We start from the raw sequence: 27,198 nt of genomic DNA, 5'->3' as shown, positions 1-27,198 counted from the left end.
TTTTTCTGTGGCGCTCAGTCATCTCTCCTGAATGGTATTAAAATCCATTTAAACAACAAAACTGAAATGATTATGTGATATTCCTCACTTGTAGGTTATTTTTAATAACAGCGTCAGCTAAATCAGGGTAATGCAATAAGCACACATACAGCCATGATGAACCACCAGTCCTGCACACAGAAAGGGGATCCTGACGGTCATGGAAGGCAAACTGTACTGTGCTGCACCCTTCCAAGTCAATGGAAAAACAGCATTGCAGATTAGAGGTAACATCCAGGTGCAGACATAGAAGCTTCCTTAAAAAGTACAGTCTGTTCTGCCCCTTCTTAAAGACAGCCACAGGGTTGCATTGCTAGTCTAATCTGCTGTCCAGGGAAACTCCCAGGAATCTGTTGAAGACAGTGTCTTATTCTTTGTCCTCCTAAAATCCAGTCTTCTCTTTTGTTCACATTCAAGATGAGGTAATTGTTCTCACACCATGCCACTAAGTGATTGACCAGTACCCTGAACTCAGCATTTGTTGGACTATCAGTGATGGATTGTGTCTGGAGATGACGGGACACAGTGAAGAGAAACGGTGAGAGTACTGTCCCCTGTGGAGTTGCCGACCACCTTCTCAGACACACAACCCTTCAGTCTCAGTAACTCTGGTCTGTTTATCCAGGAGTCGATTGAATATTCTGCAGATTCTTGCATAACAGTACAGGCTGACTTGTATTAAAAGCACTGCAGAAATCAAAGAACGTGATCCTCACAGTGCTGCCTGCTTTGTCCAGATGAGAGTGGGCTGGTTGAAGCAGGTAGATTATGGAATCGACTTTCATGATGCAGGATGCCAGGACAACTGGTTTGTAGTCGGAGGGCAGATGTGTGAAATTTTATTTTTAGGTCCAGGAACAATGCCGGATGTCCTCCACAGCACTTGACCCGCAATAGGTCACATAGGTGTTCCGTACTGGTCTTCATGACCCTCAGGCTAATACACTTTAGACCTGCAGCCCTGTTCTGGTTCAGTCTCTCCAGCTGCTTCTTTAACTGACTGCTGGAAACACACAGGCTGGGTGGGGGGGCAGAGGAGGTCTCAGTGTGTCCTGATGTGGGGGGAGATGTTGCTGAGGCTGTGTTAAGATCCATGACTGAGGCGGAGGGGGACCTAATGGAGGTGTGACAGGTAGGGTGTGAGGTCTGTGCTGCTGGAGGCCCCCCATCCTTGAAACCTTTTTTCATCCCTGACCACACATCTCTCACCTTGTTTGTTTTCCAGGTTTTTTTTATTCTCTACATTTCCTTGCTCTTCATTATGTTCTGTTGAACTGTTTGGATGAGGAAACAAATCTATAAAAGCATCTGTTCAATATAACTTTTGACCTTGTTAACATCTCTATTGGGGATGGGCATGTTCAGTGATTACTGAGGTCCATTAATCAAGCCAATTTAAGTCCATTACTTGTGATGTCAACATTAAACTAACATGAACAACCAAAGCAGCTAACATGAACAACCAAAGCAGCTATTGCTCATAACGTCTGCCGTCACACAGCATTTAGCTGAAAAAATTTAATAAATAAAACTGGTTGTCTAATAAAGGATTTTTTTACATGCACCCCAGAGAGCTAATCCAGTCAACCTTTAAGGTGGCCTGACTTGTAAGACCCCACATGGAGAAACAAATTGGATCCAGCATTAGCATTAAGCAACTCATGTTTAGCCAAACAAAGTGGAATGATCCATCTCATGATAAAAACAGTCTCAATATCATTCATTCACATGGAAATATGTCTGGAAAAGCAGAAAGACCGTCTTGGGTGGTGTGCATGTGACAGTCCCTGTAAAGCTGGACTGCACCACAACTGAGTACAAGGTCCTCAGGATAAAAAATACTTTTCCCACAACTGTGTCTAGTCTGGTTACAATGGATATAAATGAAAAATGAAAAAAAAAAAAAAAAAAAAAAAAAGACTCAATTCACCAAATACATATAGATCACAATCTCTATATACCATTACTTCCTTTTCTTTTGGCAATGTCATCAATTCTATCTATTTGATTCAGTTGTCATCAATATAGGAGACAATACTTTGAATTTGCCACGACCCCAAAACTTTGACATATTTGAAAGCAGTGTTGTTTTCGTCAACGATGACGATGACGAAATCATTTCTTTGACGCCACTTTTTTTCATGACGATAACGAGACGGTGACGAGATAAACATAGCTCTCTGATGACGAAAACATGACGAGACGTGTGTGAGTTTTCGTTGACGAGACGAAAATGGACGAAAATGTTAGTGGGTGATCTGTCAGACGTTTAAAATGCATGACATTTCTGCTTATTGTGTGTGTCAATTAAAACCTAAAAAGTATCTGCTGCTGCCTACAGTAAGGCTGCTGCATTCTGTCCTTGTTTGGTCACGCCCACCACCTGGCGGACAGCGCTCAACGTGCCCAACACGTCACACTGTTTTTACTCATCAGACAATGGACCATAACACCGGCGGCAGTTTCAACACAGGGGCTCGGAGGTCACAAACGCAGAGACGACATATGAGTGTATTTTAAATATAACCCAGCAGATAATAAAACAGAGTGTATTGTGAAGGAAGACGGTGACAAATGTTGCCAAAAAGTAGGCGGAAAAAATACGACCAACCTTAAGCGGCACTTTAAGGCTCGCCACAGGGATATTTTTTCGAAGGTAAGTTACAAATGCTGTTAACATAATCGATCAATTTCATAGTAAGCTAATACATTAGTACGTTTTTCACATACTCCTGGCGCAAATGGGCTGCTAACTTCAGGCTAAAGTTAGCTTTTGTTATGCTAACGTCAATTCATTATGTGTGTGTTACTTTAGCAGCATGTTTAGCCATGTTTACATTCAGTGACGGTGTGGTTATCTTTTTGTGTGTACGTTCTGTCAGCACGTAACTTGATATGTTAAACAGGTCGAGTTACTGTTATACGTAGAGTCTGCCAGCTTTAGCCTAAAAGCCACAAGGGACGTTGTGCAGCCCTAACCAGGACCTGTGCGTTTAGTGCGCTTACAGTAAAGTTGGGACACACGCACAGTACAGAATGAAAAATCATAAAGCTTTAGTACAGGGTCAGTTAATAAGCTATGTATTTTTGTTCTGCTTGTTTGATAGTTAAGACCGTACTATTTTCTTAACACGGTAGTATTTTTGAGTATTTTTATGGTATACATTTGATTGTTTTGTATTCACCTGTAAATCTTTACAGGAGGTGTACGTTGTATACAGAGAAAGAGTAATTGTATCCCTTCTTTGTTTTTTTCCTCAACCAGATCCCAGAGACCAAAACTACTAAAGAGAAACCTGGTGGTCCAAATAAAACAGCGCACCATCTATCCCAGCATATTTACATCTATCCTCATTTTTTTGGGGCATGTGTATGTTCATTGTACTTTAATTCTGAGAAATAAAGCCACAATTGCTGAAGTAGAATGTTTTTGTTTTTTGGCTTTTTTGGAGTAATGAACATTGATTCCACTGTTACCACTTTATCTGTGTGTAATACACAATCCTTAGATCAGAAATTTGCCGTTGGGTGGAACCCTTATATGTCTAAAACCATTCCTTTATTATTGTTATTATTTGTGAAAATAGCAGATCTGCAAGCTTACAATGTGTTGAACTTATAGATCTGCTGCTATTTTCACAACTTATGTGTGACACTGCCCAACAGCAATCTCCAATACTTATTGACCTAAATTAATTTGTTAAAAGACTATACTTAGTTTTTTCTTTTTTTTTTGACTAAAACTAGACTAAAACCCTTTTGAGTTTTCGTCGACTAAAACTGGACTAAAACTATCACATATAGAAGTGACTAAAATGTGACTAAAACTAATAAGCATTTTAGTCCAAAAGACTAAGACTAAGACTAAATCTAAGATGGTTGTCAAAAACAACACTGTTTGAAAGAAGAACAAAGTTACTCAACCTGCAACAGACACAGCATTGAAAGCATGGATCCTCATACATCAGTACGGTACCTTTTGTTGGCCACCAGCAGTGCAGTGCCAGACAATGTGTCCCCAGCTTTGGTGAAGAGTGGAGACTGCAGCAGACAGCGGACCTGGTACCAGTGGGTGAGAGGCTCTGTGGGAGCTGTGGACAGCCATACTGTCATCCTGCAGGGAGGGCACAGATGGGTGTGTAAAGACGAGACATCTGTCCAGTATGAGTTCAGCTCAACAATACCTCAAACCCGTCTCATCTACCAGGGCCTAGTCGACTTACACGGATCCCATAAAAGCCACATCAAACCAGAAAGCCAGGCCGTGCACCAGGCCCGAGTGCATCATGTGGAATTTAAAGGGAATCTCTATCCTATGAGCAAAAAAATAAAAGGTACGGAAATGAGTAGACATTCATACACTTACTCATACACACAGAACATTGTACACACCTGTAGAGATCATCCTCCTTGGCCTCTAAGAAGTTGACTGTGTATTTGACTGACTTGGCCATCAGAATACGGATATCAAAAGTGTCCTGCAGGGAGAAACAGCAGCAAATCCAGCTTCACACAACTTTCACTGAACACTGAGCAGCTTCTGCTGGTTCCAGACACCGTGTCCAGAGCCAGTCAATCAGTCTTTAGGTGGGAATCAAATACAACACTCCGTCTTGATCAACTGCCCAGTGTAAACATTAACTCAAGAGTAAAAGCCCCCACTGTGTGTGGGAGACAGGTTACATACCACGATCGGTTGGCGGAAATATTCGTCCACGGCTGCCCCCCGCAGGGCAGATAGGTCTACACCATGGAAGGAGGGCTGATACCTGAGAGCAGGCAAAAAAAAGGCAAGATTTTGATTTTAAAATGGTCCCACTCATGCATCAATAAGATGAAAGTACAGAAGAATGAATGCAGCTAACCTGCCGCAACCAAATGTTAAGACTTTATTGAATCAAATACAAGACCATTCATCCATCTAAAACTTCCAGAACATTGTTGCTTCAGAGCTGAAAAACTGCTGGGCCACAGCACCAACTCTGCTGGGCCACAGCACCAACTCTGCTGGGCCACAGCACCAGCTCTGCTGGGCCACAGCACCAACTCTGCTGGGCCACAGCACCAACTCTGCTGGGCCACAGCACCAGCTCTGCTGGGCCACAGCACCAACTCTGCTGGGCCACAGCACCAACTCTGCTGGGCCACAGCACCAGCTCTGCTGGGCCACAGCACCAACTCTGCTGGGCCACAGCACTGACAAACTAAAATGCTTTGACCACCATGTTTAAAAATCCAGCATCTTGTGTGCTCCATTCAAGAGAGAACAGTTAAAAAAAAAAAAAAAAAAAAATCAACATGGATGTGGAGTCAATGGAAGACCATGAACTCAATGTTTTTCTCAGCGTTTTAATATCACCAGTCTGGTCAACAGAATTTCTAAACAATGTCTGGAGCCAGCTGGCGTTTTAAAGCTCCTTTTGAACCAGTATTAATGTCTTGTTTGCAGCAGCATTCAAACGCTGGTCGTTGGTGCAGAGGGTGTTCAAAAACACCACCTGTTGTTTCATACAGCCTGGATAGACTAGAGTTAGTGACATCAAATGTTCAAACACTGGACACTTATAAAATCTTGTCATGGTTCTAGAGAGAGCGCTTTTGATTAAAAGTCAGGTATGAAAACAGGTCAGGGGGGCAAAGGGTGAGAAGGATACAACCCCTCTAACATTTTGGACATTTTATATCTAAAGGCATCAATCTGGTGCACTTTGAGAGAAAAAAAATAAATAAATAAAAAAATAAAAAAATAAATAAAATAAAAAAATCAAGCAGTTACAGGACAGTATGAATGTATAATAAAGTATCTATACATATTCACATTATGCTTTATAAGAAAGGAGACGAGTAACTTCTCCAAAGACATGTGCAACAGCACAGCTTTAACACAGGGTGCAGGACTCAGTAGTCTAGCTTTTCTTCTTCTTCTTGGCCTGGAGCAGTGTCTCCGTGGCTGAGTTTAGCTGTTTTGCCATGTCTTAGCCTTGTCCTCTTCTCTTCTTCAGCCATCTGCCTTTTGGTCTACTGAGCACTGCCAGATGCTTGGGAGCCATGCTTGGGAGCCATGCTTGCTCCGCTGCTGCTGCTGCTGCTTTTCTTTCTGGTTCTGCTTCTGCCGGTGTTTGTATGTGGCTGCTGTAGAGCTGGTGTCTTTGCATAGTGTTCAGTCACATCCTCCCTTCTGAAGAGCTCCACGGCTGTCTTTCCCCCGGATTGAAAGGTGTACTTTACTGTCTGCATTGCACTAAATGTTGATATATTCCTGTTGCCCCTCCTTTGATCAATTACCTCGTTGATCAAACTAAAAGAGGACTCTACTCTTGGTCCATGACAGATGGAGAGGCAGCATTTAACCAGCCCACAGGATGGGTACTTGTCTGGCTTGTCAGAGATATGACCCCACCACTCCACCATACCATCTCCCTCCTTGAAAGTGCCAGGGCTCAGGTCAACATTGAACCGCAGGAGCTCTCTGGATGTCCTGGTCTGCTGGTCAGAGGTGCCCCAGCATACCACTCACACTGACCTGCACCTTCTATTTGTGCACTTCTGTGACAGTGCGCCTGCAGTGCATGGCTGCCCTTGTTAGCATAGTTAATGTCTTTCTGACAGAGACTGCACTGTGCAAACCCCTGCTTACTGATCTGCCTGAAAACATCTGACAGATAAAATGACAGCTCTTGTCCTTTCACTGTGACTTTGCCTTCTAATCTGACCCAAGACCAGTTCCAGCTGCACTTGATCCCTGCATCCAGTTGTTTGACCACCACAGCATCTTTCTGTCCCAACACACTCATTCTGGAAATGCACTGTTAGTATTGGGTTGGAAGAACGGTGGTTGTTCACACTTGGTTCAGACATTATGTTATACAGATATCTGTTCACCTGAAAAATCTGATTTAAAAAAAACACATTTATGCCAAGTGTAGAAAAGGAATGTTTCACAAGTTGAGAGAAATAAACTACAGGCCTTCCCTAAACCACAGAATAAGATCGGAAATTATTTACCCACATTAGTCCTACATACATAGCTGGATTTCAGATTGAAAGACAGATGTATTTACAGTTACAATATAGTAGGTTAATGAGTAACAAAGAAAAGGACCAGAATAGTATGAATGCCCAGCATTCACACCAGGTTCGTACCTTCCACTGACTAACATTACTTCTTTGATATAAATAGCATGTCCTGTGACACATGACAGGGAAATGATGAGAATTCGCTAACGTAACCCAACGTTAACTTGTTGACTTAGATTCTATAATATAGCTAGCTAGTGTAGTCACGAAAAGCTAACGCCAGCTTGCGTCAGTCAATGTTAGCTTTAGTCTCTCAAGCCAGTCCCCTCAGCATCCGCCCAAGTCCAAAGGTCCAAACTGTTGTCTGCCCTCGGGCCAGCACAAACCAATCACATAGGTCACCTATTTTGGATTCAAAACAGCAAATTTCCCAGAAAGGTGAGTAACTTTCATGCATGAAAAGTTTTTCATTCACACAGACACTCACAGATATTGATGCAAATATTGGTGGCAATGGAAGGTTCCCCATCTTGCCAAAAGAAACTGACATGAGAATACACTGGCTGTCAAACAGCCGACTTTTCAGTTTGAAGACAAACACTAAAGCGGTTGAAGTGAACTGACATTAAGAGAAGACGTTTGTCCGTAGGGAAAAAAAGCAAACCAACAACCATCTATGAAGATGAACCAGGTCCCTGTCCTGTGGTGTTCTGCAGACACAGAGCACTGCTAACAGAGGAAGGTCCTGACATCAGAGGATTAGATTGTTGCCATGACGCGGCTCTTTGGTGGAAAATCAAACCAGTTCTTATCTGTCTAAATTTGGCTGACGCTTTTATCCAAAGCGACTTACAGCCATACAGCCAACAGTGACTCTGGACTGGCAGACCAACTCCAACTGTTTTCCAACTCCTGGGGAATCACACTTTTTAGCCTCTCTGGGAAAGTTGATGCTGAGCCGAGTGAAGAGACCGGCCAATAATCTAAACTCAGACTCAGTAAGGGGAATGCTGCTCACGTCCTGCTCATGGAACAATGCACCAGCTCTTTATCCTCGCTACAATACTAGACTTTTGTGGGCTTGGAGAGGACAAAAAAAAAAATCTGTCCTTTGAGGTGTCTTCTGGGAAGAGCTTCGGGAGGACGATGCATCGGTCGCTCTATTAAGGACCTTTTGCTTCATGTACAACTGGAGTAAGAGCTTGGTTTCCATTGCTGGGGTTAGGGTAATCAAACTAATGCCTTTGTCCCGCTAACATGCTGGTTGTTTAAAGGTTTAGGACAAAAAAGACTCAGCTTACAGTGTTGGAATTGTTTTTGGGGTAAAGTTTCCTTCAATAGATGAGCTATATTCTCAAAGCACCAAAGGAGTCGAACAAGAAGTAGAACGTTTTGTTATCTGATCACAGCATACAATCAGTCTGGAATAGAGAAAAGCATTGGCTTGCTGCATTCCAATCGGCCACTCAACTAGTTTGGAATTATACCAGAGAAACCTCTACTAAACTAAAATGTTGTTAGTTGGGACCAAACCTGGACTTTTAAAATGCACGTGAACATGTTAGTATGACTGAAAACATCAAATCAAGCTTCTCAGAACTGGACATACACATCAAGAGAATGCAGTTGGGGATCAAATCGGTTCTGCTTGTTTTCACCAAGCTCCCCTCAGACGTTCTTACGTGCTCTGTTCATGCTGCACAGTAGGGCTGAACGATATATTGCATTTGCGATAATATCGCGATATGACCAAGTGCAATTTTCTAATCGCAAAGGCTGCGATTATAAAAAAAATAAATAAAAAAAAGGCTGCGATTATACTCTGTTCACGTGACATGCGCGAGTAAAACATGTGATATGATCAGACGAGATTGTCTAACCACAGAGGCTGCACTCTGGTCACGTGACACGGGGAGCAAAGTTATGAAACAGTCTACCGGAGAGGACTCGCAAGCAAAGCTGTAACCTACACAATGGCCTCAGGCTCAACAGAACCAGACCCTGCGGGGATGCTAGTTTCAAAGAGGAACTGTACATCAGTCGTGTGGGACTATTTTGGTTTTAAAGGGATGGTTCAGAGTAGATTCACCGGGTCATTTGAACCGTGACATCCAGCCAAGTAGCCCACCCGAAGTTTTTCCGATCTTGGCCGAACATCAGCCGAGTTAGCTTAGCCGAGTTAGCTTATCCCGAATAGCTTAGTAGGCTACAAGCGCTAACGGACCCTGGCAGTATCTCCAAAATTACCACACTAAAATCACATGCCATGACACCAAACTTCTACAGTAGTACAAATATGGTCTGTACCCACAAAACGATGCATTTGGAAGTTTGAAAATAGTCCAGGAGTTTATTATTATCAACACAAGCCTGATAGCTTTTCTGCTGCTAAAGCTGCGTCGACGTCACTTCTGGGAGCTGGGAGCTTCAAAGTAAGATGAGGGTTGATCTACTACTGTAGACAACAAAGCAAGGCTGCTCAATTTCTCCATTGATAAAATAAATTCACAACTCTACAACATAAAAATTCATGTAGAATATAGCATATACTTTGTTGTCTACAGTAGTAGATCAACCCTCATCTTACATTGAAGCTCCCAGATCAAGGAAGTGACGTCGACGCAGCTTTAGCAGCAGAGAAGCTATTAGGCTTGTGTTGATACTAATAAACTCCTGGACTATGTAAAAACTTCTAAATGCATCGTTTTGTGAGTACAGACCATATTTGTACTACTGTAGAAGTTTGGTTCATGGCATGTGTTTCCTTGTTCCTTGTCAACACTTTATGCTCAGATGTTTGTAAGCTCAAAATATACTATTGTGTATGTTCAAATATACTGTTTTGTTAAATAAAAATGCCAGTCATCAATTCATGCATCACCTCATGTCATCATAACAGAGGTCTGTCTTCCAGGAAAGAACAGTTTAAAATTAATGTAATGTAGTTTTAGCCATACTGTATGATGTATTGCTTGTCTTTGTTTAATAATACAGAAGACAAAGACCTTAAAAAATAATCGCATATCGCAATCGCAATATTGGCGCGAAAAATCGCAATTAGATTATTTTCCATAATCGTTCAGCCCTACTGCACAGTTCCATCTTTCTGCATCTTTTAGTAAAGACAGAAAAGTGTGTATTAATGCAGCTGAATTCCCCATAAACCTGCTCTCCTTCACCTCTTTTTCTGTTTCTTTTCTCAGTAAACTGGGACTGATGAAGACTGCGCATCCACTCACTTAAAGCAGTTCCAGACTGCTACTCTCCTCTGATAAAATCCTGATTTTAGAAGCACAGAATCCCCATTAAAGGAGCTCAAAGACAGTGTCTGTGCAGGGAACTCAGCTGGACTCACATGGAGCAGGATCTCCCACAGAGGAGGTTGGAGGCAGCAGGATGTCTTCAGTATTTTCTCACACAGTATCAGCATCTTCTCCTAAGCATGTATAAAGGCTCCAGTCCTGCTGGAGCCGCAGCTCCACTGCACTTAAGAGAGTTAATAGGTGTATGAAGAATCTATGCTTCAAAATTCTAATACTCATATTTGAAACACCATCTACAGTCATGGCTACAGCTTTGTGTTCTATTACAATTATTTTTGTTGGCCGATGGTGTGAGCAAAAAGGATTTGTTTCTTTACATTCACTTAGCAGAACAGAACCCAGAGAAAAACAAAGCCTTATTTACAGTGTACCCCTTTATTGAAAATCAAAAGTGAAGTCAGACAGCAGTGTGGCACCAGTATAATCACCTTCCATAGCAACACACCAGCTGCCCATACTAACTCTGTGTAACTAGTTCACACACAAAGGAACTTTGGGATTAGTCATTGGAGGAGTGACATAACATGATGCTAAAAACTGCTGACAGAAGAAGAATCAAATGAGGAAAATACAAAACATTTACTTTGATCTTGATGACTGGCTCCATAACCCATGTGTGTGATTTGTAGCAATGTGCTGCCTTAAACCTTCCCAGATGCTGGGGCTCTTTTTAAAACAAACCCTGCAAGGGACCTGGTCTGTAGAGAGCATGAGTAACACCCCTCCCAGTCTCCACCATCACCACTCACTAGATTGTAAAACAACCAGAGTGTGGGTGGGCAACATAAAATGGATATGTGGATTCCCACTCAAAAGTGACAAATGATGCTCTGCCTAACTACAGATAGCAGGAGTCAAAGAAACTAAAAAAATCTAACAAGTAAAATACACTGTCTCAGCAATTCTGTGTGTTTAATGGAAAGATGGAAAGTGTCTAATGACTCCACAGATTAAACAACAGTTTTATATTTGAAAATGTCTTTCATTAAAGTCTGAAGAGTTTTAAAGATGGTGGAAAAACTAAAGTGGAGATGCTGTGAAACCTCCCCTATCACCCTTTTTCCTTACCAGAAGTTGGCCTTGGTGAACTGCTCCATGTAGAGCTGTTCATCTGTGAAGGGAGCCAGGTGGACGTCTCCAATCGTGGGGAACATTTTACCTGAAACATCCACATAGAGCAGCACAGTCAAGACACATGTACTGCCAGCAGCGTCGCACACAGAAGGAAGCTTTTCCTCTTATAAAACCTTCCACTCAGTGCCACGTGTCAATAACACCCCTCCTGCTTTTCTGGAACATTCTCAGATGGAAGACATGTCCATATCTTCCATCTGAACACAGCCCAAGTGTGACCTGCTGCAGTCACATTAACTGACAGTCAGAATGGCTTCCGATCAGCTGATTATGCAGCCGGTCTTTACTCAGTGTCTGAGATAAAGGGATGAGAGATAAGTGTTTGAACTATCTCACTTTTCCAACTTTAGTTTGACCCAGTGCTCTGTGTTTCCTGGCTTCGGATGAATTCTTAGAGCAAAATGAAAACTTAAACTGTGAGTATTTGCAGAGTTTGGGAGGTTTCTCTTCTTACAAACTGCAGCCATGGCAGAGACCATGTCCTCAGGTGTAGAAAGACATCCCTTTGTGCAGTTTTTAAACTTTCACAACTGCTCAGTAAGCATCAACATGAGTTTCAGCTGCTAGCTAATATCATCAAATATGTTGTGACTAGAAGGACTAACACTACACTTTGTATGGTCCAATCTGGCACAAGCACCATGGCTCATTCTGTCCCTGTAACAGGCATGAATGACTGAATGCCATCACTGTAACAGGCATGAATGACTGAATGCCATCACTGTAACAGGCATGAATGACTGAATGCCATCACAAGGTAGGAATGCTAGCACAGAAACTGCACTGCTGAAAGTTACCAATGATCTCCTCTTAGCCTCTGATAGCGGACTTGTGTCTGTGCTTGTTCTGTTGGATCTCAGTGCTGCATTTGATACGGTCGATCACAGTATCTTATTACACAGACTTGAACATGTTATTGGGATTAAAGGAACTGCATTAGGCTGGTTTAAGTCATATTTATCTGATAGATTTCAGTTTGTTCTTGTAAATGAAGAATCTTCCTCACACACCAGAGTAAGTCATGGAGTTCCCCAGGGTTCTGTGCTTGGACCGATTCTTTTCACTTTATACATGCTTCCATTAGGTAACATTATTAGACAGCATGGCATAAATTTCCATTGCTATGCTGATGATACCCAGTTGTACTTATCTATGAAACCAGATGAACCCAATAGGTTGGTCAGACTACAAGCATGTCTTAAAGATATAAAGACCTGGATGACTCAGAACTGTCTGCTTCTAAATTCAGACAAAACTGAAGTCGTTATCTTTGGACCTGAGCGTTTCAGGGAGAAATTGTCTAGCTATATAGTTACTCTAGATCAGGGGTTCTCAACCTTTTGCAAGCGGGGCCCCCCCTAAGACGGTTCATTGCAGTTGGGGCCCCCCCTCCTCCCGACCCTTCACGGCCCCACCCCCACGACACCACCTTAGATAGATAGATAGATAGATAGATAGATAGATGGTTAGGCTATTATTTTTAGGCCCACATTATTATTATTATTATCAGTAGGGGTAGGTAGGCCTATCATTATTACTAGGCTATTGTTATAACTGGCAGTAGCACCAGACTTCTAATGTGAGCTTGCAGGCATTATTATTATCATTATTGTTGTTGTTGTTGTTATTATTATTATTATCAGTAGTAGTAGTAGTAGTAGGCCTATTATCATTACTAGGCTATAGCTATATGATATGAGGTTACATGCTCTTATTATTATTATTATTATTATTATTATTATTATCATCATCATCAGTAGGCCTATTAACATTACTAGGCTATTGCTATAACTGGGAATTGGCACTAGAACTCTGATATGAATTTATTCTTAATTATTATTATTACTAGGCCTAATAATAGGCATATCATCTGCATGTTTTACAGAAGCTTTAATGTGAGACCTGAGCCTGCTTTGCCTTGCAAAGATCCTCAATTCTTGGTGCAATGTTTGACAAACACAGCCTCAAATCATCCTCGATTTGTGCACGATTGCGGTATTTCGTCTTGAGTGCAGTCATTTTTGAGAATCCTGCCTCACACAAATATGTGGACGCGAAAGGGAGGAGAATCTTTAAGGCGACGTCACAGAGTTGAGGGCAGGAGGTAAAAAGTTCCCTCAGCCTACTGTCACTCTTCAGCTCAATAAGCTGTTCCTGCATATCAACTGGCAGTTCCTTTGCTGTGCACACAAATGGATCTCGAACCCACGCAAAAGAGCGATAATCCTCTTTAAAATGCGTTGCAAATTCTTTCCTCATTGCAGACAGGTGCTCCGACGCTGACTGAAACAGAGACGAGAAATTGTGTGACGTGCCTGCATCAGTGATGAAGTCTGCAAGGCTGGGGAACATGTCGCAGTTCCCTCGACTGATGCGGCCATGCCAGAGCTCAATTTTTTGTTTGAAGGCGTCCACTCTGTCTGCAAGGAGCAAAATATGAGTTTCGCGGCCTTGCAAAGACAGGTTGAGGCCATTCAAACGATCAAATATATCGACCAAATAGGACAGAGACGCAAGCCACATAGTGTCATCCAGATGCTTCGCCAGATCTGATTTGATATCTGTCAAAAAACACTTCACCTCCTCTCGCAACTCATACAACCGCTGTAACACCCGCCCCCTAGAGAGCCAGCGAACTTCAGTGTGCAGAAGCAGCTGTTCGTACCCTGAGCCCATCTCCTGGCAGAGGATCCCAAACAACCGAGAGTTTAGCGGCCGTGATTTAATAAGATTTATCATTTTCACGGCTTGGTTTAGCACGGACTCAAAGAGAACAGGCATTTTTTTGGCAGCTAATGCTTCGCGATGGACCATACAATGTGTCCATTTCACAAGAGGTGCTACTTGCTGAACGCGAGCAGCTAGGCCACGCTCGCGGCCCGTCATTGCCCGTGCACCATCCGTGCATAGGCCAACGCATCGGTCCCAAGTCAAACCATTTTCACGGATAAAAATATCAAGAACATTGAAGATGGCTTCTCCTGTAGTGCGCGACTGAAGAGGCCGGCAAAACAGGACATCCTCCTCAATCGCCTTGTCCCGCAGATACCTGACATAGGTGAGGAGCTGTGCCTGCCCAGCAATGTCAGTGGATTCGTCCAGCTGCAGCGCGTAGTAGGGACTCTGTTTTATTAACTCTATGAGTTGCTCTCTGATGTCATTAGACATGTCTGAAATCCTCCTAGCTACTGTGTCATTGGACAGTGGTACTGCACCGAGTTTGGCAGCTGCACTATCTCCTATCATTATTCTGCACATGTCTTGCGCGGCCGGCAAAATGAGAGTCTCGGCAATTGTATGCGGTTTACCCAGTTTAGCTATTCTTTTAGCCACTACATACGATGCCTCCAAACACTGTTTAGACACAGTGCTCTGAACTGAAATGGTTGCCTGTTGCTGATGGAGGCCATCAAGCTTTCTTTTAAAATATTCTGCCGGTTTATCTTTAATGGCAGCATGTTTTGTTTCGAGGTGCCTTTTAAGTTTGCAAGGTTTCATGCTGTCGTTTGCCAGCACTTCGGCACACACGACACACTGAGGTCTCAGATCAGCCGTGACTGTAAATCCAAACTGCAAGTAAGCTTCGTCATACCTTCGAAGCTTTTTTGCAGCTGGTGGCGCGTCTGCCTTGTTGGCCCTCACTAGAAATCTCTCCATTTTTGTTAGGCTAATTTGGAAGTGTGGATATGTTGAGAATCTGGGACTACTCAGACGGAACTTTTGTACGTTCCTTAATGCAAGTGTTTAACAATTTTGCAGGCAATAAAGATTTTATTTTAAGATATAAGATTGTAGTGAGTGAGTGAGTGTATGAGTGTCTTTTGTCGCGTGTCATGTGTTGCAACACGGTTAAAAAGCCAGAGGGTATGGCTACCCTATTAGCTAAGTGCACGCCTAGCAGTTAAAAAAAATAGCTAGGGCTGCGATTTGGATCATTTTTACAAAGGCTATTTGTGGTATTAGTCTTTAAAAAGACTGTTTATGTTTAGTAAAGTATATCGATATCAAGACTGATAACAGATAGACTAGCGAGAGCTGGCACAAGTGAACTTGGCAAGAGACTAGACTAGAGTAGAGTGAAGCTTGACGTTTGTGTGCGGATGCTTATATAGGTTACGTTACGTTGCGTGACGTCGCAGGCTCAAAATACTACCCCCTGGTAAATTTGAAATGAAACTAGTCAAACAATAGTCCAACTTCTTGCATTTTCGAGGAGGGAATTTCCGTGATTTTTTTTTTTTTTTTTTCAGATTTTTTTTTTTGCCCTCATCCTGTAGTCTACTCGCGCCCCCCCGGGAGAGTGTCCGCGCCCCCCCCAGGGGGGCGGGCCCCACCGGTTGAGAACCACTGCTCTAGATGGTATTTCCTTGGCTTCTAGTTCTACAGTGAGGAACCTTGGAGTTATTTTTAACCAGAATTTATCATTTGACTCGCATATAAAACAGGTTTCTAGGACTGCCTTCTTTCACCTTCGTAATATTGTTAAAATCAGGAACATCTTGTCTCAGAGTGATGCAGAAAAACTAATTCATGCATTTGTTACTTCAAGATTGGACTGCTGTAATTCTTTATTATTGGGCTGTCCCACATATTCTCTGAAAAGCCTCCAGCTGATCCAAAATGCTGCAGCCAGAGTTTTGACGAGAAACTAACAGCAGAGATCATATTTCTCCAGTTTTAGCTTCTCTTCATTGGCTCCCTGTTAAATTCAGAATAGAATTTAAGATTCTTCTCCTCACATATAAAGCTCTTAATGACCGAGCTCCATCATATCTTAAAGATCTCATTGTAAGATATTTTCCTAACAGAGCACTTCGTTCCCAGACTGCAGGTTTACTTGAGGTTCCCAGAGTTTCTAAAAGTAGAATGGGAGGCAGAGCCTTCAGTTATCAGGCCCCTCAATTGTGGAATAAGCTGCCAGTAAATGTCCGGGAAGCAGACACCCTTTCCACTTTTAAGACCAGGCTTAAAACTTTCCTTTCTGATAAAGCTTATAGTTAGGGATGGCTCAGGTGATCCTGAAACATCCCATAGTTAAGCTGCTATAGGCCCAGACTGCTGGGGGGCCTCATCTGTCACACCTTTCCTCACTTTACTCTCTTTATGTATATGTGACATTATTGTGGTCATTAACTCGTGTTTCCCTGTTCCAACAGGTATCCTTTGAATGGTGTTACAGTGCTGTCACTGTCACATGCCTGTTACAGCCATCACTGTAACAGGCATGAATGACTGAATGAATGACTGCATGAATGACTAAATGCCATCACTGTAACAGGCTGTGGAAGACACTGAAGTTGGATGTGATTTGAGGCACATTTTTCCATTAATCTAAGCTCCAAACCTCCTCACCATTTGGTTTGAGGAACTTCTTGGCATGCAGGTAACTCTCCAACATGCGCTCATTGAACAGCATGTAGCCCATGGGCTCTGAGATGATGATGTCGACCTGTTCAGGCAGCGTCACCTCCTCCACCTTCCCCGGGATGACAACCACCCGCTCTCCCAGACGGTTACTGTTTACTAGAACCTGAATGCAGAGGATACCGTTGTTAGCCTTTGAAACAGTGCCCATAACAAACAACAAAGTCACTCCCACTGTGAATATAGGTGTCAAAGTCAAACCCATCCTAACCTCAGCATGCTGTGCCATGGTGCTGGCCTCCACAGCGTAGACCTTCCTGGCTCCAGCTTGGGCAGCAAAGAATGAGAGGATCCCCGAGCCACAGCCCACATCCAGCACCACCTGGAAGGAAGAACACACACTCACACTCACAATTACAGTTTCATCCAGATAGAGAAAAATGGAAATTCTTTTTTTTTTTTTTTTAAAGATATGATCCTCAATTGATTGTTTAGCAGAGACTTCCAAGAAAGGAAGAAGAGGAGAAAATGAGTTCTCCTGTGTGCTTTTCTTCATGTGTCATGTCCCTCTGTGTGGTCTGCCCTTCCTAATGTGAACAAGCTGATTTTCAAGCTGGCTTCAGGGTGCATGGAGGTTACCTTGTCCTTGAAGTCAGTGTGGTTCTGGAGAATAGCCCGCTGGTAAGTCCCTGTCCGAACATAGTCCTGCATCATGTTCTGTTGCTGAGAGAGGTAGCCATAAAACTGGGGACAAGCAAGAAAAGAAAAAAACACTTTGGGTGAACGGAAATATCTGGCCATCTTACACAAACATTTCAGCGCTTCTTTTTTGTCAGCAAAAGGAAATCTCTCTTGCATTTAAACAAGACCACAAATACAACTTTGGATTTGGGTCCAAGCAGAGTGGGTTGACATGGACCCAAATTCAAACCACTGACTGAGCTGGGAAGAAGGAGACGTAAGACCTGTCAGAGGAACTTCTTTCAAAGGAAAGGAGCTGCAAAGATGATGACCTACTGCCCAAAGAGACGCAGAGACAAACTGCTAACAGCATGCTTACAACAAAAGTAGAGTGTTTGAAACGGACAACAGAAGCACCACCCGAGAACCGTCCAGTTACCGTTTCACAGCAGCATCCTGCAGCCAGGCCCGTCTGGGCTGCCAGCTCCATGCTTGTGCACATGCACGTGTCATGTCCATGGAAGAAACTAGAAGCTCCATTACATCTCAGTGCAACACATTTTCTATCAGTAGAATAACTTCTTTTTCTTCCAGTCTTTCAATCGAAAACCATCAGTTTTCCTGACTCATCAGGTCAGACTGGCTGTCACTTCATGTTGCCATGCCAATAAAAGACCTTTGTTTTTGCATTTTAGATGTAAAGCTTAGATCACATTTTAAACTGGAGAACCATTTAAAGGCCTACAGAAAGGTGATTTTTTGCACAACACTGAAATAGCAGATCGATTCCTTATATACCATGGAATTTTTTTATGATTTTAAAATAATTTTAGGCCCCTGGATAGTCCTGATTAGGCCCAATAAACTATCACCACATTTGACTCGAATTTGGCAAACTGGAACGACAGGTGCGTGATGTCGCGAGTGCCAGCTGCTGGAACAACCTCCAGTAGTTCTAGTAGCGAAGCCAGCAGATTGCCAGACCTGGACAGCTTCTTCACGGCAAATTTCGATGTGTGCCGCGGGACGTCGCTTGGAAATATAAAACGTTGGGTTCAGTGCAGTTTTTATTGCGAGTAGATGTACGAAGTGCGTGTGTTGCCCTCAGCACCAGCAGCTCACACCACCGGGGACAGAGGCAGCAGAGAGACCCGCGGTCTTGTGTCTGTGTCTCCCTGTCCGCCTGCCTCCTCTCTGGTGTAATCAGCCGGAGCCATCCCACCGTGTTCAGCTCCCTGCGGTGCGGACAGGAATCCACCTGGCGGAGAGCGGAAATCAGCCGGCAGAGCGATCATCAAGAGCCCCGACGTGGACACACGGCTGATTTCAGGGCAACCATCCCGCGGTGTGTCCGCTCTGTGCCAGGTGGATTCCCCCTGAGCGTCCGCACCGCAGGGAGCTGAACACGGTGGGATGGCTCCGGCTGATTTCACCAGAGAGGAGGCAGGCGGACAGGGAGACACAGACACAAGATCGCAGGTCTCTCTGCTTCCTCTGTCCCCGGTGGTGTGAGCTGCTGCTGCTGAGGGCAACACACGCACCCACAGCACTTCGTACATCTACTCGCAATAAAAATTGCACTGAACCCAACGTTTTATTGCCTTCACCACTCAACAAGTATACTACAATAGCGGCAGCCAGGAAAACCCATGGCACCTGTGACGTCACACGGAAGCCCCGCCCCCAGTTTGGAATTCCAGGAAGGATTTCCAAGCGGCAAATTCAAAATCGCAAATTTCATGCGTTTATAAAATGTTTTGGTGTAGAGTCCAATGATCATTATTGTTCCTCTGTGTATGTTTTATCATTATGTCTTGGGTGTAGTGTCAGCTTTCTGTAGGCCTTTAACTCCACACAAACAATGAGCTTTTTTTTTTTTTAACTTGGAGTCAGATGTTTTGGTTGCTAAATGTGTGTTTCTGTAGAGTGAGTTGTAGGCCTGACACCCTCAGTGAGCATGTTTCCATGACCCCAGGAGAAAAAAGAAGACTTAGTGAGTGAGTTGTAGGCCCAAGACCCTCAGTGAGCATGTTTCCATGACCCCAGGGGAAAAAAGAAGACTTATTCTTTTAATCCGGCCACAACTCGACTTTGAAAAAGCATGCAAACATGTTAGTTCGGCCAACATAGTACAAAACTGAACTTCTGCATGTGTACACTCAACTAGACTCAAATGGACCTAGGTGCTCCACATATGCTTCAAACTTCCATCTATGGAAAGAACTTACTTTGGAAAAAGATACTCCTAAAACTAATCAACTGTAGACAGCCAAGAACAGAGTAGGTATACTGGTAATTATTACTCTTCTTTGCTGTTCTCTGTGGTAAATTAAATGCCCTGCTAGTGTTTCCCCCCGTTTTCAGAGAACCTCTGAGATCTGGAAGGGAATAGTGTTCCTCTCACCTGGAAATACTGTACAGCCGAGGACTCCTCTGTTCTTTCGCTAAAAACTGAGCGTTCGCCAAGATGCCCACGACAGTTCTTCAGAAGGTTGTAAAAGGACTGAAAATCTGAAACAAAGGTAGATCTGCTTTAGCCACACTGCAACTTGTTCCTGGTCAACATTCTGCGGGGTAACAAATTCTACCAGTGTCTTCACCATCAGGACAAATATTAAGTACCCTGAAAAGGAAAGTCAAAGGTCAGCATTTTATCCCACTGTTAACATCACTACTTTTAATGGAGAATTATTTCAGTGAGGTTCAGAATTCAGTGTCTCAAGTATTTCCCAATCCAGGTCCTCGAGCCCCCCTGCCCCGCATGTTTTACAGGCTTCCCTCCTCCAACACACCTGATACAAATCTATGGAGCTGAACCATGCTCCTGCATGGCTTCTGAAGAGCTACTCAGTTCCCCCATTTATGGCGGGGGCAGAGTCCCAGGACTGTGAAAACACTGCTGAAATACTAACTCAGTGCAGGGAAAACTTTGTGTGTACCTGCGGGTGAGGAGAACTGCAAGAGGACACTGTTGCAGCCCAAAGTGATGATGAAAGACTGCTTCCCCACACGGCTGCACTCCGTTTCCCGGGAAACCGAACATTTAAACACGCTTGCCTCCTCTCCTGGACAGAAATGGAAGGGAAAAAAGACTTATGATGTATATAGACAACTGTTCACTGTAATTTGTCTAAATAAGAGGAAACCGTGCATTTATAGGAGATTATTTTCAGCAGCCTCTTGATGAACATGTGGTCCTCGGTATTTTGGGCAGTAGTAGGATTGAACCATGATAGAACAGCTGAAAAATATCATGAGCAATTGAATTTCAGCACCAACTATGAAACCACAGGCTGACTTTTAGCATAAAGGAGCTCTGAACTGTGCAGTCATCCACCTAACGTTTAAAAATTCAGTTCAATTTCAACCTGCATAAGGGTCTATGATATTAACAGGCACAAAATTCTCCTCATTCAAATACATACTGAGCACGTAAACCATGAGTGGTAACCAAAAAACTGCCAAATGATGAAACTACTGGAGGGAATTATGCACAGCAAAGTGCGTACATCTGAGACCGAGAGGCTCAGTCAGGGTTAGGGTGTTTTAACCACACTGGCACCAAATTACCAAAGGACAAGCAAATGAGTACCGTCTGCATCTGTAGTGTGGAAGAAACATTGGCAAATCCAATCCCTGTAGAACATCCACACAAGCAACTGATTCAACTGGTAGGAAACACTGCAGTCAAATGTGGGCAAATGACACTACTCAGTTCCCAGAGTTAGTGTCAAAGCAAGAGTCTAATGCAAAGGGAGCTCAGCTCATTAAAACACAGCGGGAACATTTCAACATTATTCATATGGAATGGGAAAAATACCTGGGACCTCTCTCCAGAAATCAACCCAGGATTTCAAATCTGGTGGTCCGCAGCTCGCTCATTTCAAGAAGTATTATCTGGCAGTAGTGCTGGGCGGTATACCGGTTCACACCGAATACCGGTTTATAATTTCATTATGATATGAATTTTTTATATACCGCCATACCGGTGTATTTGATTACACAACGGGGGGAACGCTGCGTCGCGCGACATTGTTTGAGACGGGACCCTTTTCAGTGTTGCGCTTCTAAACACGCATGTTTACTGTCTATTTTTAACGCTATTTAAAAAATACTGGTATTCATTAAGCTGCATTTAATTTCCCTGCTCTTCCTCCGTCTCTGTCAGTCATGCATCTCTCTCACATAGCCTACACACACACACACACACACACACACACACACACACACACACACACACACACACACACACACACACACACACAGCCCCTCCCCTCCGTGCACACCGCGTGTGTCTCCATCAGCGAGATCATCCCTGGAAGCTTGCTAGCTTCAGCGTCGCGTTAGATTAGCTCAACCGAAAGAAGACGGCTGGCGAAATTCACGAAAGGTTGGTATCACGTGCAACTTTATAAAATCACACATTAAAAAGTCCTATAAAAATATTTTTGATACAATGTTGTCCCGTCCCGACCCGCCCCATAGCAAACAAGCGATTACGCCTTCTTTATAAAGTTAACTAGTCGCAAGTTTGCCAGGAAAAAAAAAAAAATGTAGTTGGGTTGTCGAGGTCAAAACACTAGCAGCTGTTAATCAAATAAAGTAGTTTTTTTAAACTCTTACACTGAATGTTTGCTGCTACAATCCAGATGAGTATTGAAAAATATTTTCCGCGATTGAAAAAGAGACGTGCGTGTTGAGGATGAGGAGCAGCCTGAACCGGAGGTATCAGTCTGAAACAGCTGAACAGTCCCACCAGTGTAATTAGCTATGTTATTCATTTGTTTACAATGAAGATGTGAATATTAATACAATAAAGTTCTGTGTGACCAATTATTAACGAAGGAATTATTTTGAAGATTTTTTATTTTAATTTTTAATTCTGTTCTCAATCTGTAGAAAATGCTGTGAACACCTAATTATGCATGAAAAGAAAATACCGTGATATGTATTTTTGGTCATACCGCCCAGCACTATCTGGCAGCTGCAATTTCTACTGCCTTTCTACTTCTAATGCCCCCTTTTGTCTGAAACTTGGATTACACTCGCTAAGGGAGACCGTTTTCTGACCGCGTAGAATTACAAATACAGCAAATAAACTGATAAGTCTGGTAATCCCATCTGAAAGTGTTTGATTAGAATACGGTATGAAACGCAGATTCTCAGAAAGTTGGTCCATTATCAAAAACTCCCCAGACAAGATTAAGACTTTGGAAATTTGGTAACATTTGAAGGATTTAGTATCTGGAGCACTGCCACAAAGTTGAACTCAATAAATCATTTGAAGAATAAAAAAAAAAAAAATCCTTCCATTATCTTCAGCTTCATATTTCTAGAACGTATTCCTTGTTGCTAAGTTTGAGCCCCAAACCAGATGTGCAAAAATCCAGAAAGGGTGGGGATCAGGATTAAAAGGAACACTTGGGGAACACGCCTGGTCTGACTTACACAAGAATAGACTATCTGCCACTGTTAATGTACAATACATACTGATTCATTAGAATTTACATCTCATCTCACAGAAATGACAAAGATCGAATCCCGTTCTACTGGGGAGGTCTTTAAGGGGTTATCCAGTACCTGGACCTGTATGATGGTGAAGATCTTTTGCTATGTTAACCAGGATAAACATCAGATTTGCATTCAACCCCTGGCAAAATGAATGCACATTACCACACATTTTATGGAAAAATAAAGAAAGAAATTCAACACAGGTATGAGAAAAATGCTTCAAACTTAATCTTTTGGCCTCGTCATGGAGCGCTTTGTTCACTTTGGGAACTCAGATTGAGATCCGGACTGTTTGCTGGTCATGTCATTGAGCTGATATGTCTTTCCTGAAGAAAAGATTGGCCGCTCTTTGCTCTGTGGAGAGATGCATCATCATCCTGAAAATGAGCTCCTTTGGATTGATGGAATGAGTCCAAAATGTCAGAATCCAGCTGTGCATCTCCTGTAGAGGTGATGGCTGCCATCTCCCCTGGTCCTTTACCTGCCATCAGCCCCATTTCATCACTGATGGTGGAAATGTGCTGGTTTCCTTCAGCCAGTCATCTTTCTGTGTTTCATTGGAGCGAACTAAAGTTCCAGCATCGTCTCCTTGGTGATTCATCTCTGAGTCTCTCTTGCACCCAACCATCCACAGTCCATGGCTGCTTCTCTTCAGCCCGCTGTGACCTGCTTTTCTTCTCTTTATTGTGTAACATTTCTCCATCATAGCACCAAGAGGACAGCGAAAAAGAAGAATAACGCTTTTCATATAAAATAGAAAAACTAATTAACTGAACACAAGATGATAACTTAGCCTTTAACAAAAATTATGAGTGAACTACAAAGCTTTAATAAGCCCCCTTCTCTAAAACCAAATTCCCTGTTGTTTTTTTACATGCATTCTAAGTTATACTTGCAGGCTTCAGACCTAATTATCACTATCTTAAGTAACAACATTTTAAAAAAAAACTCACCAAATTCCACTCTGTGCCATCCGGAGACAAAACAACCTTTTTTCCATGCACAGCAATAATAAACATGTGGAATAGACTAAAAGTCAGTGGGGTTAAGTGTCTGTGTACACAGATCTTTACAAAGTAAGTCGTGTTTCTGCTTGCTACGCTTCGAATGGAAAGGAAGAAATTATGCTTCAACTGGGAAGTCTTCAATGGAGTGCTAAACCCAAAATCCAACAAATGTTCCACAAAGTTAGAAAAAGGGCAGCACATCTCAGTATCCGGGTTAAGGAGAACAGAAGTGTTCACATTTGTCTTGTTTATCGGGCTCACGTCACAGATTGAAATTCACCAAAATGTTTCAGCATAAAGCGTCTTCGGGTCTGATGAGGTCAGTCATACAATATGTACAACAATTCTACATCCTATGCAGGTGTCAGCTTCACCCAATTAGTCATTATCCAATCATCCTGTTCATTCGTTCTCTTGTGGAATAAGCTGCCAGTAAATGTCCGGGAAGCAGACACCCTTTCCACTTTTAAGTCCAGGCTTAAAACTTTCCTTTCTGATAAAGCTTATAGTTAGGGATGGCTCAGGTGATCCTGAAACATCCCATAGTTAAGCTACTATAGGCCTAGACTGCTGGGGGGCCTCATCTGTCACACCTTTCCTCACTTTACTCTCTTTATGTATATGTGACATTATTGTGGTCATTAACTCGTGTTTCCCTGTTCCAACAGATATCCTTTGAATGGTGTTACAGTGCCGCCGCCCCCCCCCCCCCCCCTTTCTGTCTTCTCAAACCCCAGCTGGTGGAGGCGGATGGCCACCCTTCCTGAGTCTGGTTCTGCCAGAGGTTTCTTCCTGTTAAAAGGGAGTCGTTCCTCTCCACAGTCGCCTCAGGCATGCTCAGGCCGGGAGATTGGACCGAAAAACAAAAAGTTTTCAGTGCAATCTGTTGGTTTCCTTAGCTAGGAAAGTGTTTTTGAATTGGCTCTATATGAATGAATTGGATTATTTCATGAATAATTATGATTACAATTAATTGAATTCCAATTGGCTTGAATTGGACTTTATTATCTAAGTGCCTTGAGATGACATTTGTTGTATTTGGCGCTATATAAATAAAAATGAATTGAATTGAATTCAGAATGGTAATTATACAAGCTATTCTCAGCTAGATACAACTTTACCTGAAAATAAAATCAAATTCATCATTAAGTTCTTCTGGCATCACGGTGTTAAATGTATATATCCAGTGCATCTCTCTTTGGGCCAGTTTCTTCAAATGATCACCTCTGGCTGATGTTCTGACTCTCAGTTCCACAGAACCTCAGGGAAGAGGGTGAGCCGTGGTCTGTTTCAACATAGTGCTTTAAAACTGCAGAATCCATATTGTCTGTTCAGCTTGCATGTTGTTTTAGAGGTGTTTTGGTTTGTCCACCACATGCTTAACCACAGGGACATGATAGCATGTAGATTACATGGGTGTCTTTACAATTTAGAAAGTCCTTAAGTTGTCTTCCCGGTATGATGGTGACTGTTGGAATTGTTGCAGTACGATTCCAACCGGGAACTTCAACAGGCTGGAACAGTGAGAGGGGGAGCAGAGACCCCCGCTGAGGGTTTGCGGAAGTGAGGGTCAGAACATCAGCCAAAGGAGGTGACCATTTCAAGAAACTGTCCCAATTCACTTCCTCTCAAATGAGATGAAATAATTCTAAATATTTAACGGCCGTGCTTTGTGTCACACTTTCATTTCTCCGGCTCTAAATCTCCTCTGGGATGAACTGAACTGAACTTCATCCTTTTGGAGACGCGGTGAGACTCTCATATATTGAAAATATTGCCAAGTTGCACCGCGGGATTGCTGAACTCTTTTCTTTAAGTTGGGCACCCGGACGCAGCAGGCCGGTGGTTACGGGCTGTGATGCTGCCCCCACGCAGGAGGGAAAGAGGCGGCGGGGAAACGGCTATTGTTCCAATGAGAACAAAGATGAATGCATAAGTAATGAAGGCCCGATTTCGCAACGCCACCGCGATCGTGAAAGCACCCGTTTTTCTAAATCATAAATTTAAAGTATTTTTCAAAGAACTAGCCTGAGGACGAACAGAGCGAGCCGGTTGCGTGTGTGTACTCCTGCGGGGAAGGAGCGATGCCCCCGCTCCCGGCTCCAAAACAATCCCCCAATGCTAACCAAGCGAGGCACTCAAACGTTTTGTGCGACTCTCAGCGCGGCCAAATGGAATAGGTTGATTTGTCGGACCACTGAGCATGTTTAAAGGACAAAATACCAGTTCTTAAAACACACGGCTAATAAGGGGAGCAACTACCGCATGTTAGCGCATCCTACGGAGCCAGGCTAGTGGCATTGTTTAACTAGCATTTAAGTGCACGTTATTTAGCTGGCGTGCTGACTGATGAGAGTACTCTGTTGGCTGCCGTTGTGTCCGAGGCGGAGAACTTTTAAGTGGATACTCAAAGCCCAACATAAACAAGTGCCAGAATCCTCATCGGACCACGAAACATTTGGACTTTTAGGGGTTCCCTCGTGACAAGTAGGGGGAGGCGACATGGTCTCCCAAGATGCGATAGCTTCTTGGCGGCTAACGTTACCGCTTGCCAGTCGTTGAAGCGTTAGCACTGCTTAGCATTAGCAGCGGCAGCTTAGACAGGCCGAAAAGCCGGAGAGAGGCAGTAAAAAGTCAACTCACCATTGGAGAGATTGAGGAGGGCGGCATCTTGTGAGGTTTTGACTTCTAACCGCAGAGGCTGTTGCTCTGAGTGTCGCTGTATGTCTCCGTTCGCGTCTCCAATGGACAGAAGCCGCACGCCGGGGAACACTGAGACCGCCATTTTCGATCTGGAAGTAGAGACAGATCGAAGACGATCTCATCCAACCAGGCACTGCTCTCTGCTGGAGGCACGCCGGGCATCCGGCTTCAATAGCGACACCTAGCGGGTCAAAAAAGATGGTGTCAAGAGAAATCCCTGAAAAAAGAACATTTTCAGATGAACTGAAGTCAAACAATTTATTTAAAAAGCTGTAAAGCACTTTGAATTGCCTTGTGTATGAATTGTGCTGTAAAAATAAAATTGCCTTGCCTTTATTTATACGGTGTCTGATATGTTCAGTGTAATATAGTCTACACGTAAAAATAAAACCTGAGAAAATACGTAAAAACGTTTTTCC

The 27,198-nt window shown here is 43.2% G+C and overlaps 1 protein-coding gene across 3 annotated transcripts in view; it reads right to left on the bottom strand.

Annotated features, from left to right (window-relative positions):
- The window catches only part of carm1 (coactivator-associated arginine methyltransferase 1), a 39,507-nt gene extending 12,595 nt beyond the window's left edge, over window positions 1-26,912 (bottom strand). Inside the window, exons 1-11 of one of the 3 annotated variants that reach the window (XM_075453663.1) lie at window positions 26,720-26,912; window positions 20,498-20,623; window positions 19,963-20,069; window positions 17,517-17,621; window positions 17,149-17,259; window positions 16,866-17,043; window positions 11,448-11,538; window positions 4,727-4,808; window positions 4,432-4,517; window positions 4,263-4,352; window positions 4,016-4,153 (exon numbers count right to left, since the gene is read on the bottom strand). In XM_075453663.1, the coding sequence (XP_075309778.1) occupies window positions 4,016-4,153; window positions 4,263-4,352; window positions 4,432-4,517; window positions 4,727-4,808; window positions 11,448-11,538; window positions 16,866-17,043; window positions 17,149-17,259; window positions 17,517-17,621; window positions 19,963-20,069; window positions 20,498-20,623; window positions 26,720-26,861 (1,256 nt within the window). In that variant the 5' untranslated portion in view covers window positions 26,862-26,912. The remainder of the gene's footprint in view (window positions 1-4,015; window positions 4,154-4,262; window positions 4,353-4,431; window positions 4,518-4,726; window positions 4,809-11,447; window positions 11,539-16,865; window positions 17,044-17,148; window positions 17,260-17,516; window positions 17,622-19,962; window positions 20,070-20,497; window positions 20,624-26,719) is intronic. The other 2 variants (XM_075453661.1, XM_075453662.1) reach the window with 2 other exon arrangements.
- Window positions 26,913-27,198: the final 286 nt, after the last annotated feature.

This window comes from Odontesthes bonariensis, chromosome 21 (assembly GCF_027942865.1).
Source record: "Odontesthes bonariensis isolate fOdoBon6 chromosome 21, fOdoBon6.hap1, whole genome shotgun sequence".
Taxonomy (NCBI): Eukaryota; Metazoa; Chordata; class Actinopteri; order Atheriniformes; family Atherinopsidae; genus Odontesthes; species Odontesthes bonariensis.
Note: the sequence above shows the minus strand (reverse complement) of the source record. Positions and strands in the feature narration are given on the sequence as shown.